This window comes from Sebastes fasciatus, chromosome 16, assembly GCF_043250625.1.
Source record: "Sebastes fasciatus isolate fSebFas1 chromosome 16, fSebFas1.pri, whole genome shotgun sequence".
Classification (NCBI taxonomy): domain Eukaryota; kingdom Metazoa; phylum Chordata; class Actinopteri; order Perciformes; family Sebastidae; genus Sebastes; species Sebastes fasciatus.
In genome coordinates this window covers 20,367,527-20,384,216 of record NC_133810.1, presented here as the reverse complement: position 1 = coordinate 20,384,216, position 16,690 = coordinate 20,367,527, and the positions used below count along the sequence as shown (strand labels likewise).

Below are 16,690 nucleotides of genomic sequence, written 5' to 3'. Positions count from 1 at the left end.
TGTGCTACCCTAGTCTTCCTTTGGAGGATCAGAGGTTTTGTCGCTGTAGGTGTCGGCGATGAGTCACACCGGCAAATTACCACGTTTCAAACAGCTTTCAAATTACTTCCCTTCCAGTCGGGTGGTGCGCTGATAACCGATAACAGTTCTCATTTCAACAAGGAGTTTTGGAGGACTCATCTTTCCTTCTGTTTTCTGCCTCAGGGTATAGTATAGCCTATGTGTAGCCTGCCTGCATTAGGCCTACAGCGCAGTACATGCAGCGAGGAGGCCTGCAACACACAGAGACAAGCTTAGAGTTGATAAAAAAAGATCATCAGCAGCTAGAAATTTATAAACAAGTGCTTTCTTTATTTTACTTTTTCTTTATCTCAAACTTATTGACCCTGGGGCTGCTGAAACCAAAGCTATGCATGATCCCTCTACTAAAGAGACAAGTGGGAAAACAGTTAAGGAGACGCCTATTAAATCTTTGCTCATAAAAAGGCTCATTTAAGCTGACAAATGATTATTGAGGATATACAAAGCATCCCAATCACCTATCTATTTCCGTTACAGTACCATCACAGAAGCCTGGTGTAGTGAGTTACGGACGATGGCCTTGAGAGCTCAACGCACTGCACCTTAAGAAAACACAGGCAAACGGACAAAACACAAGCAAATGAAGAAAACATCTTCTCTTTGACAATATACACATACGTTACTTTAAATAAAAAGGCAGCATTAGTAAAACACGAGCATATTAAAGAAGCATATGCACATACGCATAAAGAAATGTGCTGTATGAACAGAAAACACAAGCAGATACAGAAATACTAAAAGTCATACAGAAAAAAATAGAAGTGAAGGACAGAAAGTATATATATATATATATATATATATATATATATATATATAAACACTTTAAAACAAAGTCAAGATGATAGACCTCTGCATAGCTGCTATACAGTCCAAAATAAAAGCTGCTATTGCAACAGCATTAGGCTAGAACAATCAAATGCAGTGTTTTTCATGAGTTAATGAACATTTCATGGGTTTTGAAATTTGGCTCATTTTATAATGAAGGTCTGCAGAAGCGTGGTTTCCCTGCCATTACATCTTCAGTCCGTGGCTTTGCCATCTGTGCTCTCTGGTGCAGTGATTGCAAATGATGTGGATGCAAGCTATCATTCTAATAAAGTCTAGCTTCTACTGTAGTACATTAAAGGCAGCTGGCTGCAGGCCGAGCGTCTTGTCTTGAGGCCTTGAATGTGCATTATTGCCTCTGAACCTGTGTGCATGTGTGTGTTTTTGTCAGGGTTGGGTTCAATTCACTTTCAATAGTGTGTTTGCTGATGCATGTGCCAGATGTCTACAGGGGAGAGGGGAAGAGATTGATGGTGAGCGCTGATGTCGCACGCTCTGATATGAGTCGCCTCATCAACCTCAAATTCATTGCCTGCTTCTGGCCTCCAACATCATCCGTCACTGACGCCACCAGTTTCTCAAAGGTTGCAATGCGCATTTTACAGCTAATATTCAAGGAGGTAAATAATTTCTGAGTATCAAACAATGAGAGAGTAGGACAACAATCACCACCACAATGCGCATACATTATTCACACAGAATCCACTTCCCGAGGGCTCCATCGACTTCCACCATAACTCTTCTCATAGGCCTAATTTATGCAATAGACGTTTGGCTTTCAGCGGTTCCGAGCTTATTCTCTCACATCATCTATATTGGCTCATAGATTCAAATATTACTTTTAAGACCATATTCATCAAGGTGGAGGTGTTAACTCATTACTTATGAGGGGATGGCGTTCATGTGAACAGAAAGACACTATTCTTTGCAGCGCTGGTAAAGGATTTAAGGGTGCTGAGAGGATGGAGGAAGCACAAAAAAATGGGAACATTTGAGTCTGTATCACTTTTTCTTTTCCTGTAAGCAACAAACACATTTGAATTTTACAGTTTTCTGTTTGGTTTCTGCTCTATTTTTATATCACAGGATGGAGTGTATACAACTTCCTGAAAATATTCTGCTTTCTGTTTACATTTGGTCCAGTTTTAACTGTCAAACTGCATCTTTCCCAGCATCGTACGATATATGGACATGGCCTCGATCATTTTTGCTGACCTCGATATTGCCCCTTTTGTTTATATGCGTGTTCGTTTACATGAGAATATCACTAACATTTTAGCCAACATGATGCCAGAATGAACAGCAGGGTTATAAGACTTCCAAATTGGGCAGACATTGCACATTTTTGTTAACAGAGCCTGAGAGTCAATTTATTTATTGTTTTGGTTTTGTAGTTTTATTTATTTTGGATATTTAATATAACATTATTTAAAAAAACTAATTTCACATTAACATTCCAATGTCTGAATATCTTTAATAATTAAAAGTTAATTCCCCTTTGAAAGGGTGTACTTGTATTATTATGCTATTATATTATCATTATATCAGTGGCATGAAATGGTCTTGAAATTATACTAAATAAATAAATAAATAATCACAATTATTTCTGGAACAATGTATTGTCCAAAAAAAATAGTTTTCGTGATAGGCCTATACATTAACACGTACTAATCCTTTACAAGCAGCACTGCACAAAGAGACCAAACATGTTGATGTGTCCTATTTGTAACGGTTAAGAGAGTAACAAGCATTTTAGCATTTGCATTATCAGTGTTATCAATGGAAAAACATATGCAGTATGTCAATGAACATAGGTTTTATTTTAATGCTAATTTTCCACGTAAAAAGGCAGCATCTCACCGCTGTCACCCTGTTCTACCACATCACTTTCCAGATGTAAACACAGCTGCTTAACTATGAAAACCCACAATAACAGTGAAGCAAACAAGTCTCACCGAGCAGAGCAGATGCTGTCATGTAACTGTGTTGCACCTTCTGACAGGAGCGAACATTTGACTTACAGAGAGCGACCTGAAAGAGAGAGAGAGAGAGAGAGAGAGAGAGAGAGAGAGGAGTCTGGTGTTGAAAATGACATTTTTTACAAAACTGGGTCAAAAACTGACAACTTTTACTTCCTGCATCTGCACCTGAACACTGACAAATAGGATTGATGGATAAAAGATTATCTTTATAATGTAATCATAAATATATTAAACCTGCAGTAAGCAGAATATATTTGGCAGCATTGGGCAAAAATTCCATAATAACCTTTCAGCATATTGTAATTCAAGTGGTCTGAGAGAAAACTAGACTTCTGCACTTCCTCATGGCTCTGTTTTCAGGCTTTAAAAAATCTAACCCGTGACGGGAGGCCAATCACACGTCATTTCAGAGAGAGAGCGTTCCTATTGGCTGTTCATTTAATGGAGGAGGCTGTCAACCACACTAAACTAGGCAGCGCTGAGCAAATATGAATCAATGATATGTTACTTTAATACCTATTTCTCTTCTCAAATGTGTTCAGGAACATCTTGTAGTGTACTGTTTAGCTGTAAAATGAGAGAGTTTGCTCCGGCTGGTGGGCGGTGCTTGGTATTTCCTCAACTGGTCTCAACATGGCTGCCGGGTAACAAACTTTCTCATTTTAACTGTTTGATCATAGTTTGTGAGTGATTGACAGCTGCTCAGAGACGGCAGACTCCAGCTCGTCTCTGATTGGTTGTTTTCCTCCGGTCTGTGAAATCTTGCAGATGGCATTAGGAGCACCGGAGGACACCGGAGGACACAGAGGCACATGATTTTTTTCAGATTACCTGTCTCATGCACTACTGTCAGGATATAGTGATTGTTTTCTGAAAATTACATTTTTAATCATATTTGCTATATTTCAACCCACTGCAGCTTTAAGTTATAAACCAGGCTTCAATCATTTAAACCATACATAAAACAAATTTCCATCTCTCCTCTGACACAAACACACATGCATATCAGAAACATGTTTAATGAATTCTAAACTTTTGAAAAGCATGTATGAAAAAAAAACAACCTAGATGAAACTGTAGATTATAGTGTGGGCGCCAGGGTCCTGCACACATCATCAAGTCCCAGCTATGCATTGTGTTGTAGGAAACTTACGGTGCAATTACTTGTCCTTCCCTCCCCTGACAAAGTGGCGTGGGCGGAAAAAGCTTCTGTTAATCATGAGCTCTATTTTATCACTTCCAGGTAGAGACCCTTTGCTGTGCGAGGGAGCTGCATTAGCACACTTTGCCGAAAGATCCCCAGCCTGCATTACCATAATTGTGGCCAAAATGTCAGCAAAAAAACAGGGAACTCGTCATTCCCTATCTCCCCTTTTTTTAAACATTTTTCAGCTCCGCCTGATGACCCTGCAGCCCCCCTCAGTCCAACAAAAACAGTGAAAAAAAGGAACTAAAGGCCGTCCACATACAGTATAGTCATTGCCTTTCGTCTTAGCAGTTTGTATGGGGAACCATCAGTGACAGCACGCCCCAACCTCCTCCAAAGGTGCATTTGTCTGTAATGTACATTGCAGTAAGAGAGTGTGTTTGTCTCTGTGAATGTGTGTGTGTGTGTGTGTGTGTGTGTGTGTGTGTGTGTGTGTGTGTGTGTGTGAGAGAGAAAGAGGGACAGAGTGCATAACGGAGGGAGAAATGGGACTATTACTGTGAGGTGTGTGTGTGTGTGTGTGTGTGTGTGTTCTCCAGTGTGTGTATTCCATTAAATGCAAGCACGGTGTACCAGTGTTAATCTATGTGAGTGGCCAAGCAGGCGGCAGAGTGTGAGTCAGTGCGGGGGTGCGGACATGGAGTGAGGGTAAGGGGCCAACTAATGCTGAGTGGCAGTTGATAATGCCAGACCGCATATCAGCATCTGCCCTCCGGCTCCATGCTTACCTCTCCGAGCCTGGTGCTGCCACCATCAAGCATTTCAACAAAGACACACACACACACACTCACACACACACACACACACACACACACACACACACAAACACACACACAATGACATGACTGCCTTACAAACACTCCGCATTCTGCAGCAAACAGTCCCTTGCACAAAATCTAATCAAACAGAGGTTATGTGGCGCCTCGAGCCATCGTAACAAATTACAACTTCATTTGATGTGTGCATATCTCGCCTGCTAACACAAAACAAATATTTGCACACACAGACCAAGTCGAAACCGACCTCAAAACAGAAACAAAGCGCCATTTTAGTTCCCAGGTAGAGAGGGAGTATGTTCATTTGCCTTCTCACAAACACAGGAGCTGCAGCATCACTATATGAGCTTTTGTATGTTTATTTTTGATACGCTTTAAACCCTTTAAAATGAGACATCAAAGATGATATTTCTGTTCATCCGCACCTTATATTTCTCTGATCAGATAAGAAGTATCAAAAATCTAACATTCACATCAGTAGAGCGTGACATTTTGAATCAGGCCATGCAATAATGGCTTAATAAAGTTGGCCCCGTGCGACTCTGACGTCTGCAGCTAATATCCAATTAACCTTAGAACATCGCTGATAATATAGAATCCCTGTCTGTGGTTAAAAGAATGTACAGTGCAAGTATTAACACAGCACACACACAGACAAAGAAAACACATCCATAAATGTGCACAGACACACACACACACACATACACACACACACACACAAACACACACACCTGGAAATAAAAGCCTTGATGCAGTGAGAAACGAACCCGTATGAGGACTGACAGCTGAATTTAGTGGCACACAAGGCCAGCGCGGAGGCTTGGCACTGATAAATGAAGTGTATGGAAATGAGCTCGGCTTTAACATTGTGAATCAACTTGTTTCTATATTATCCAGCACATGAATTCCAGTAACGTCTTCCTGTAACTTCAGCACAACAAGAAAGCTGAATATCAGACATACTGTAGCGGTGTTTGTCCTTGAACCATAATGTACAAAATGCTCCATTACAGCAGACCTTGGGGATGACTGGTTGACAGTGGAAGTGGTTTTTATTTTATAAGAAATAGAGCAGAAAGAAAGTCGAAATAAAGAACAGAGGTGAATTCACATGAGTGGGTCATGTAATCAAAGCATCCCTCTACAACCCAGAGTTGTTTACTTCAGCAAGCCTTTGATTCTTATCCTGTTCCAGGCAGGACTGGTGCGGTTTAAAGCCTTGGGGCAGACTTAATTCCGCACCGCTACTTTTCAGCAAAGCTGCTGAATTTTTCTCTTTACCTTGGTATTGATAATGATCAGTATTGGAGTCAGATAGCGTACGAGTAATCATTAAGAAAAGCTTTTCATATACATGCATTGATTTATGGGTAACACTTTATGATAAGGGTACAATTTACGTTCTTAACTAATGCGCAACTAACGCATGAGTCATGATGATTTAATGAATCCTAAATGCAGGATGTCAGATGAGTTCCTGTTGGTCACTTTTAAGAATGATTGAGTCATTATGTGATTAGATAATGCTTAAAGAGGACCTATTATGTTTATTTTCAGGTGTAGACTCGTATTTTGGGTTTCTACTCAAACATGTTTACATGCTTTAATGTTCAAAAAACGCTTTATTTTTCTCATACTGGCTGTGCTGCAGCACCTCTTTTCACCCTCTATCTAAAACGCTCTGTTTGAGCTCATCCCCCTCCCCTCCTGAAAAGCCCAGTCTGATCTGATTGGTCAGCTGGCCCATTCTGTTGTGATTGGTCAACCAAACCAAACTCTACCAAGCTTTGTTTGGGGGCATTCTAAAATAGCCGCTAGGCAGGTATTATGCAAATATGTTACTTGGTGACATCACCACGTTACGTAGGAAAAGGCGGGACAGAAACACTTCTCCTGAAACACCTTGCTTGAGCAAGGTGTTTCAGGAGAAGTGTTTCTGTGGGGGAGAGTAAAGCTATGTTTATACTCGCGCGAGACACTGTGTCGCAGGCCTCCGTATATGGCGCGCACACTACAGGCATGCACAAAGGCGTTTATGCTCAACGCATTATTCGTTGCAATGTGCCCCGAAACGCCAGGAGGCATACAAACGTAATATTCTGTGGGTAAGCAAGAAGTCAACGAGCGGACCAGAAAGGAAAGAAGGCTGCCTGGCAACAGCAGTAAACACTAAACACTGATGTACGTACTGCCAATCATTCCATTTGCATACTGTAATTATTACTGTTGCTTACCTCCAAGTCAAAATCATTTTCTGTCTCTCTGTGCTTCCCCTTGGGTCGCCACTCTGTCCATGAGACCTTTGTTTTTAGCTTTTACAAGACAATCTCTCATATTCTTTCACAGCTTGCGGTAAAAAGCCTTTTCTTTCCCCAGTGTTGCCCATTTCTTTCCAAGTATTTAATGTAATGTGACTGTCGTAGAGACGTCTGTACAGGCAAAACCTGCTCAGCCCGTCTTCCCTCAAAGAAAATGTTGGCGTAGTTACAAAAATTCAGAGGTGCACGAACAAGCACTGCGACAACTTTCGGAGCCTTCATACACCACGCGAAAGCCGTGATGACATCATTTTCTGGCGCACGCAACTTGTGCAGGCTTCACTGCCGCGACCATAAATCAGGCTTAACTCCCTTTGGTGTGAATATTGGGCTTTGTAACTTTGCAGACTTTTTATATGTACTGCACAAAAAACTATATAACACACCAAAGGAAATGGAAAAAAGCACAAAAGCATAATAGGTTATCTTTAATTAATCATCAATCAATGAATGCAAACTCACAGTTAACTGCATCTGTCCATTCTTCCTTGGTTTGTCAACTGGTAGATGTTTTCGGTTTCAGTGCGCTCCTATTGTGCTACACTCCCCTTCAACAAAAACATCTTTAAAGAAAACGCTACGTGCCACCCCCTACTGTGATGTAGATGTTGGCATCTGACTACCACAAAACAGCCTCATATTTTTATGAGCATAACAGTGTTCTTCTGCTTTTAGAGAGGCTGAGCTAATGCATGGGTCTGAAATGATCTATTCTGTGTATATAACTGGATTCTAGCTAATTTGGGGACATACAAATGTATGTAACTAATCACATAAACTCATAGGGACTTTCTGAATGGTGAGCAACGAGAATTCATGATATACCCTGCATTCATTCATGCATTAAATCACTGTGCATCTCTTAAACATGTGCTCTTATCGTAAAATGTTACCCATTTGGATACAAATGGTTGCTCACTTGTGTCTCTGTGGTGTGAAAAAGAATGGTGCTATGTTAAGATCACAATGTGCTGCTCACAGATGGAGAGCAGCCAGAAATCAAGTGAGACAGCGGGTGGAAAATTGTGCAATCCCTGTAAATTGAGCAGAAATTGAGCAGCAAAGCGCGGCTGCTCCCCGTTGGCCCGTGAGCCATGTAGCCACAGAGGATCAGGGCCACCTCAGACAAAAGCCTAACAACCAGGCTGCAAGAGAAATGGTCCCCTGGAGTGCACGCCACTTTTCTGTCTGAAGCCGCAGATGCAAGTCATTGATTCTTTGGAGCACATCACTAAATGACCCTAATTGATAGCCTGTGAACGAGGTCACTCTATTTTTTTTTTCTTCTTCCCCCCCCAGCTCCTGAATCTGAAGCCTAAGCAGAGGAAGGAAGGAACAAGGGAGGAAGACGCAACACACTAACCTTTAACATGTGAGAAGGAAAATGGCTGCGTACCAGCTCTATCTCTACAATTTTCTCCTTTCATTGAGGAAAAGTACTATTTCATTCATGCCATTTCCGTTCATTCATCAGCTGGGGCCAGCCTAGACTCACAGTGCCATCTCCACACCAACATTCTTATCAATGGAAGTGACGTCAGCACTGCCTGCAGCTGGGGGGGGGGGGGGTGAGTGTCACGTGGTTCAGTGAGGGGTATATACAATAAAGTTGCGCTGACAGTGGGGCTGAAAACATTCACTCAATTGTACATTAGCACCAGGGCTGCTGCCATACAAACACACCACACAACTAGGCTAAATAAAGATTGTTTTTCTTGATGTTGGTCACAGGCTGAAGAGAGAGGGGGAAAAAACTGAAAGTGTCTCAGGTGATCCACTATTCATGAAATAATCTTGGCTTTACCCGCGTTGTGAGTTTCACCACTTCCCCAACCCCCAGTGGGACTCCAGGTAAGTGGAACCAAATCTAATTTTTTCATTTACAAGTCAGGATATTCTATTACTGTTATTTATTTAATCGTTATTAAATTCTGATTTTGATTTGTAAAAAAAAAAAAAAAAAAAAAAGGAGGAGTGAGGCGTATCTTGGGGAGTGTGGATGAATTTCTTTTATAATCTCAACTTTATCAGAAGAATTAATCTGTTTGCTGCAACTGGACGTCTGTTAATTGGAAAGTAGATAGGCCTTTGTACTGTTTCTATATTTAAAGGAATACATTTTGTAACTATCTAGAAATATTTTTACAATTATTTTCCATTTTTAAATTTCATCATTTTTACTAAATTGAGAAATTAACAGCTGGAGAGAAACCAAGGTTTCTCTTTTGTTATGTAACATTAATAATTGTAACAAGAAAAAACAATAGAATATGTTTTGTATTTATTTTTTGTGACGATAATTAAAGAGTTAAGCCTCAAGATCTGCTCAAGATCTCCTATAAAAATTGGATTGATATTTTTCAAACGTTAATGTTAACAAAAATCGTGCCATTTTTGGGGATTTAAATGCAAGTCCATTTTCTGTTATTAAATTCTAATTAAATTAAGAGTCTAAATCACGTCTTCTACAGGCCAGTTACCTAACTTAGTGGATTTGTTTCGTTTTCCACCTTGCTAATCCAGTTGATAAAAATTGAAATAGTTAAAATTTGGGTTACACGCTGCGCTGTGCTGCCCAAATTTGTGCTCGTCTGCATTCCAGCAGTGCCACTGAGGAGAAACATGCCCACAACACACAAGGACAAAGCCGATTACTTACTGACTGCTCCCCCCATGTTCCTTGTGCAAAAAAAGCGTTATCCGCTCAAATTTAACATCCAGCTCATTTACAATTTGGACGGAGCACTCAGGGACCGTAGGGTTAAATAACTCAACCGTAGCCACCAGCTTTACGCATGACTTCCCCGTGCGTGCCGTCTTTATACCGGTGTCCTGGTCACATTGCGTTGACGCACGGAATACCAAAACCAGAGCTAATACAGAGACAGAGCTCGGATCAATCAGTATTTTCTGCATCTTTCTTATGAAATTGACGTTTTTTTGCGCTTAAAATGGCAAGTGCGTGCGTTCTGGTTGGGTTGGCTTGGAGGAAGAGGTGAGACATTTTTTTTTAAATGCTAGAAATTCAGACTGAAAATTCAATACGTGCATTTATTACTTTACTGTTGTAACAATTTACCCGGTTAAATCTCAGGGGGAAAAATACGAGGGCATGCATCAATTCATCCGCGCGGTGGAGAGATAATGACTGGCTTAACGCAAGACTACAGACAGAAAATGGCTCATGTGTAGGTTCGAAGCGCAATTTCTGTATGCAAATTTTTACCTTCCTCTTGAAATACATGGGCAATTAGATATCAAAAGAATTACGACTGGTCTGGTCAGATCAGACCTTTATCTCTGTGTTTCCACTGATGTTACAATTGCAAAATAAGAAATATTATAAACTAAAATCAGATTTTTCATCAAAAACACCCAGAATAAAAGCGTGAAACTTTCTTTGTTAGGTTTGACATTGGCATTAGACTGCGTGCTTTGTTCTCAAACGTTTGCTCAATCAAAACTGCTCACAGTGTTAACTGCTTTTGTATGGTGGCTACATGGTGGAAAGATTTTTAAATTGGAGACTTGTAATCTATATGCTGTTTTACATTTCTGGCAGGCTATATGTGCTCTAATACCATAAAAGTATTTCTTACCAGTCTTCCTCTATATATTTTAGACTGGCCTTTTCACAAAACAGCTGTATATTATTTAAATGATGCAGATGTGCTCATATTGTCACTGAAATTCCTCTTGATTCCTGAGAAAAAACTACAACAGATGAATCACTTCTCATGTGTCTTTTGTCCTTCTCCCTCTGCCTTCCTCCTTTATCTTCTTCAGGTGCTTAACCTCCCTCCTGCCAGTTCTGCATGGTCATGACCTGTCATCACGCCCCTTCCACAGCCCACCTCATCCTATTGGTCCTGCTCATTGTCACTCCACAGCTGGCTGGCACCGCCCCTGCGTGGGGAGAGGGAAGGGAGGGAGGGGTGGAGGGGCGCACCCGGACAGACCTTAAAGAGGACAACCTCGCCCCCTTTCTCTTGCCCCCACCCCAGAGTCTCTCCAGCCCTGACAACGCGTCGCTAGACCGGGGCCGGGGTCTAGGTCGAGATAGCCAATCAGATAAAGTGACGGACCCGGCGCAGGTGCTCGCTGTTCTTTTGGAGGCGCTGGACCACCCGGGGGAGAGTGAAATCCAGGCGAGCAGAAACTGGGAAGAGGATCAGAGTCAGGAGCTGCCCTCCACTGAAGGCTTGGAGGGTGGTGAGATAAGGAGAACAGGGGAGACGGAGGGAGACAGGGGGGTAGAGGAGGAGGAGGAGGAGGAGGAGGAGGGGCGAGGGGCTGATAAAGCTATTGAACAGCTAATTGTAGGCCATTTGACAGCTGCTCAGGGTGATAACTTAAAGGAAAGGGATGAGGTAGGTAAAAACACAAGGTCAGAGGAGGATCGAGGGTGGTCCGTGGAGGATGTGGGAGCTGATAGTGTAAATGAGGAGGAAGGGAAAGAAGAAGATGAGGGGCAGGAGGATGGAAATGATTTAGAAAGTTTCTTAAACAAAGCCAGATCAAGTTCCGCCTCACAGGGAGATGATCCCTCTCTGCAGCGCAAAATACGAGGCTACTTCCAAAACATTGACTTGGGTCTCCAAGATAATGAGATCCTGCCTCCTCTGAAGGGCTACAAGGCGTACAACACTCAGCTAGCACGAGCCGGAAAGAAGCTGCACTGGGAGGAGAACCAGTCTCGTAACCGACCCGTCAAGGGGGGCAACTTCATGGACGACTTTGAGGACGGTGGAGAGGAGCTGGAGGAGGAGGTCGAAGAAGAAGAGGAGAGCCTCTCCCACATGGAAGAGGAGGCGAGAGCGCGCGCAGAGAAGCAGGAGGTGCTCCGGCAGCAGGAGGAGGCGGAGCGAGCCAGAGAGGAGGAGCAGAGACTGGCAGACATTGCCTCCGACATGCTGCTGCAGTACATGGGGAGGAAGCAGCAATCCTACATGAAGCCGCGGCAGAAAAGCAGCATGGGGCCTGCCAGCAATACCGCAGAGGACAAGCGCTCCGAGGAGGTCATCCCCGATGAAGACGACCTGGACCAGCAAATGATCGACAGGCTGATCGAGATCAGCAGCAAGCTGCACCTGCCTGCTGACGATGTGATTGAGATTATTAGTGACGTGGAGGAGAAGAAGAAGAAAAGGAAAGAGTTGCAACAGCTGCCAACCAACAGCAACCCTGTCGCCCCGCGCTTCAGGCCTCTAGTACCTCCTCCTCTGGCTGCTCCGCCTATCTATCACTACACAGCCTCAAAAAACCCCAAGAAAGCCCCTTACAGGTACAACAAGTCCAACAAGAAATGGCACAAGGACAAAGTCAAGTCATACAAGCAGGACTATTGGTATAAGCCTCAGAAGCAGCTTGATTACTGGTATAAACCCCAGAAACAGTTTTTAGCCTTCCCCTCCTATCCATACTACCAGAAGCCATATCGAGCATACTATCCTGTTTATTTCCCATATCCCAAACCACAATACTATGGCAAGCCCTCCCCCTCCAGAGATCAGCCGTTCGGCCCCCAGGAACTTGACCTCCAGGCCCCAAGGCGCAGGCACAGGGCTGGGGGTAAGAACCGTGGACAAGGCTGGAGGCAGCAGCCAGCACCACGCCTGCCTCTCACCCCTTATATCTCTAACTATATCCTCCCTCACCCACGGACCTACCAACCCCTACCTCCGCCCAAACCAATAACCACGCCCAGGAGAGGCAGGCGACCCCCGTACTACTATCAACAAGTCACACCGGGAGATGACTATGAGGAAGATGGGCTGGTGCCTCAGCTGGACAGTGAGGAGGAACTGGAGAACTTTATTGAGAGGATCTACATGAAACGCAGAATGTATTGAGAGACTTTTTGGACATTTTGTCAGATCAGAGGGACTGACAGAGGTGGGATAGATATACAGTAGCTGGAGAAAAGCTAAAAGAGAGGTGAAAAAATAAAGACTCAGAGGAGATATGTGTTTTGAGCCTGATGGAAATTTAAGGGTCAAGAAGTAAAATTTATGTTTTTTTAATCACTGTATTTTTTTTGTTGAGTCAGGGAGAGGATGAATGGGTCCCAGTTTAAGCTCCCTGTAACCATGTTCAGCCTCTTGCTCAGTTTACATTTTGAAACAGAACATACCATGGTGTATGTCTGCCTCCATTCAGGTCAATCTCTGATGCTCTTGCATTATTCAGAGTTTTCTAGAAGACAAACACAGAGACACACACACACACACACACACGCAGACACATCAACATGCCTACATACATTTTGACACATTCACAAGCAGACGTGCCCATTGTAAGAGAACCATGTTTACAACATCACTTTGTATCTTTTGTTTTATATTCTGTATGTCATATAACAAAACTAAAGTAGTTCAATGACTTCTTAGCTACACAAATATATATATATAAAAAAACTGCTATTGTCAAATGTTCAATGACAGTATATTTTTGTTGTATTTGATGTGTGTAGTTGCCTTTCTTATTCCCGATTGGATTTAAACAGCTGCAATTTGCAAAGGTGCCAAATACACACATTTCAGTTTTTTTCAAACTCAAGATTCAGATTTTTGCCTTACAAGCAGCATGGTTCTATAAGGGAAATATCATATTGCATAATATTATCATCACAACCGGTCCCAATGTAGAAACCCTGTGGACTCCGAAAGCACAAACTTAAACACTAAACACTTCCAACCTGGTGGACGAAGGGTTTTCAATCATTTTGGGATCCAGAGGTTATTGTGTCAACATATTTATGGCAGATCCACCATAATCACCGTCACCGCCACCATACAGTACTCCTCAACCTTATAGGAATCCTTTTCTCTCATTGTTCATCTCTCATTCACATCCTCACTCACCTTTTTTTTTTTTTACGTTCTTTTGCATAATCCATTATCTCTATTTTTCCTTTCTTTTCCCAAAAAATACTTGAAATCTAACTTATCTGTTCTGCAGCCTTTTTTTAAACAGATTTCCACCAAGAGGCTACAAACATTTTATTAATTTTCAGAAGAAATTCATTGAAAAGTTTCAGGCCGGGGTGTCAGGGATTGTGCTTAAACCGTTAAATGCACGTCTTTCTACTTGCATCTTAAAAAATGAACAAAAAAAAAGAACAAAAAAAAGAGAAAAAATAAAACAGTAAAGGGAATTCCAGATGGTTGTTTTCTCTGAATAAACTGTGAACATAAAAAAAAGAAATCTCAAAAAGGATGAGGGCCACTGTGTCCACAGTGAAGCCATCTGTCTTGTAAAAGGAGAGTGTTGTTGTTGATGTCACCTTTAGCATTGTAAGATGTACAGTGTGAAATAAATATGCCTGTGCAATGTGTAAATAACAGCATGATGATTACTAGTTTTGCTATATGATAAAAAATAAAAGCAATTATTTTATTAAAGTTCAGTTTTTTAATGGCTTTTTGGCGAGTGCTATGTTGTGCTTGTATAGCAGCAAATATAGCAATAACACTTGAGGAACCAATCACACAAAGAGGAAGACAATCAGTTGAAGCTGAGCGACGGCACGACTCATATATGTCACAGTTGCATCAATATGGAGACAATGAAGAAAAAACTATAGATTATTGTATTCCCAGACAATCAAAAATGAACATGAGAAAAACAGCAAGAATGGAGATGAAAGGGGGGAGAAGAAGGGAAAAATTCAGAAGGGAGGGAGGGAAATGGTAACTGCAGTGATTGGTGATGATTGTTGGATGAGTCATCCATCTGTACACTTTACTGCGCAGGACCACGCACTCACACATACACACACACACACACACACTCACACACATATATTCTCTTTGAGCTGTATAGTAATTTAGCTGCTGGCATTCAAGATAAAGATTGAGTCGTGTTCGCTCCTGCCTCCAGCCATCCAATCAGCTGGTGGAAAGGTGTTTGGTAGATAGGTTTTTGCCATATCTTGTTTCCACACCTCCTCCTCACTCTCACTTCACACGGGCAATATGCCCTTCTGCTATAATTCCTTGAAGTGCTTCTGGCTGCCGCTTGTTTGGCATCAAAACAAACCTGATGTATGCTGTCAGCGGTACAAACACTGACAGTGATTAGCAGGCTGTCAATATGGTCTAATCGCGTGTTATCTCGCCAGCTTGCTCACCAGTTGATTGCAACCGTACCTTTCATGGCTGTATCTTGGCTTGTTGAGTGATTCTTGGACACCATGTTATGAATGCAGATTTTTGATTACAGCATGCACCTTCTGTAGATATCCTAGCAGGATATTCACTGACTGACTACAAGAATGAAAATGTTTATTTGTTGTGGCCACAGTGATTTCATTATTAAGGCTGTTTGAGCTCTATAAACAGCAATGCTGGCCATTGACCTGCTACTGGGACAAAGAAAGTGATGCAACCAGAGTCAAAAGAACTACGAGAGCTGCTGGCAGCTGAGTAAGTGACCTGTAACATTTATATATACACCCATCAACCATAACATTAGGACAGCATGGGCACCCTCACCGGTCTGCGGCTACGCAGCCTTCGCTCCCCACGTGCATCAATGAGCCTTGGGTCTGACACTGTCACCGGTCACATACCTTGGACCACTTTTTGTAGGTCCTGACCACTGTAGACCGGGAACATCCCACAAGAGCTGCAGTTTTGGAGATGCTCTGACCCAGTCGTCTAGCCATCACAATTTGGCCCTTGTCAAAGTCGCTCATATCCTTACATTTGCCCCCTTTTTCTGCTTCCAACACAAAGTTCAAAGTTCAAAATGTTCAGTTGCTGTCTAATATATCCCACCCACTGCCAGGTGTCATTGTAACAAGATAATCAATGTTATTCACTTCACCTGTCAGTGGTCTTAATGTTATGGCTGATCGGTGTATGTTCAGCAATGTAATAATAGGACAGTGGTTGTATTGTTGTTAGGAAAATGAAAAGGATTAGTTTGACATTTTGGACATTTGCAGAGAGTTCAGTGACAAGATCAATACCACTCTCATGTCTATAGCTAGTGTCAACAGGCAATTATCTTAGCTTAGGATAATAATTAGATAATGAATAATAATTAATTCCTCAACATCTAGATTCTCCCTTTTATTTCTCTTAAAGGGGAACTCCACGAATTTTACCAACCCGGTCTCACTGGAAGGCCTATAATACCACAACATTACACAGACATTCTGTTTGTCATGAGGACGCATTTTAGCTTTTTCGTGTGTCATTTACACGCCATGCACATTTAGGTCTAGGCAAGAAAATAACTAACTTAGGTTCAAGCAAGAAAATCCCTTAGTTAGGGACAACGTCAGGGTTGGGCTTAAAATAAAATAAGTAAGTAAATAAGTCAACTAGTAAAGCGCATACGGAAATAACTACGGAAAACACATGACAAACATCAACAAAAAACATGTGACAAACGTCACTAACATAACTTACAAAACAAAACAACGGTCTCGAACACGGGTCTCCTGGTTAAAAGTCCGGTGTCTGTTAAGCCCATCCACCTCCCCACTATAAG

At 42.0% G+C, this 16,690-nt stretch overlaps 1 protein-coding gene and 1 long non-coding RNA gene across 3 annotated transcripts; one reads left to right on the top strand and one right to left on the bottom strand.

Annotated features, from left to right (window-relative positions):
• Positions 1-543: 543 nt before the first annotated feature.
• LOC141752827 (uncharacterized) lies at positions 544-9,980 on the bottom strand. Its single transcript, XR_012590346.1, has 3 exons — positions 9,849-9,980; positions 2,862-2,937; positions 544-623 (listed from the first exon to the last, which is right to left on the bottom strand). It is a non-coding gene; the product is annotated as an uncharacterized LOC141752827 (long non-coding RNA).
• Positions 8,802-14,592, top strand: LOC141752825 (uncharacterized). Of its 2 annotated transcripts, none has more exons than XM_074611035.1 (2): positions 8,802-9,040; positions 10,976-14,592. In XM_074611035.1, the coding sequence occupies exon 2, from the start codon at positions 11,005-11,007 to the stop codon at positions 13,039-13,041; it is 2,037 nt and encodes a 678-aa protein (XP_074467136.1). In that variant the 5' UTR covers positions 8,802-9,040; positions 10,976-11,004; the 3' UTR covers positions 13,042-14,592. The 2 variants fall into 2 exon arrangements, with proteins under 2 accessions (XP_074467136.1, XP_074467137.1); XM_074611036.1 differs by lacking the exon at positions 8,802-9,040 and adding an exon at positions 10,050-10,184.
• Positions 14,593-16,690: the final 2,098 nt, after the last annotated feature.

Excerpts from the sequence above, each read along its gene's own strand:
- LOC141752825 (XM_074611035.1), top strand. The coding sequence starts at position 11,005 with ATGGTCATGACCTGTCATCACGCCCCTTCCACAGCCCACCTCATCCTA.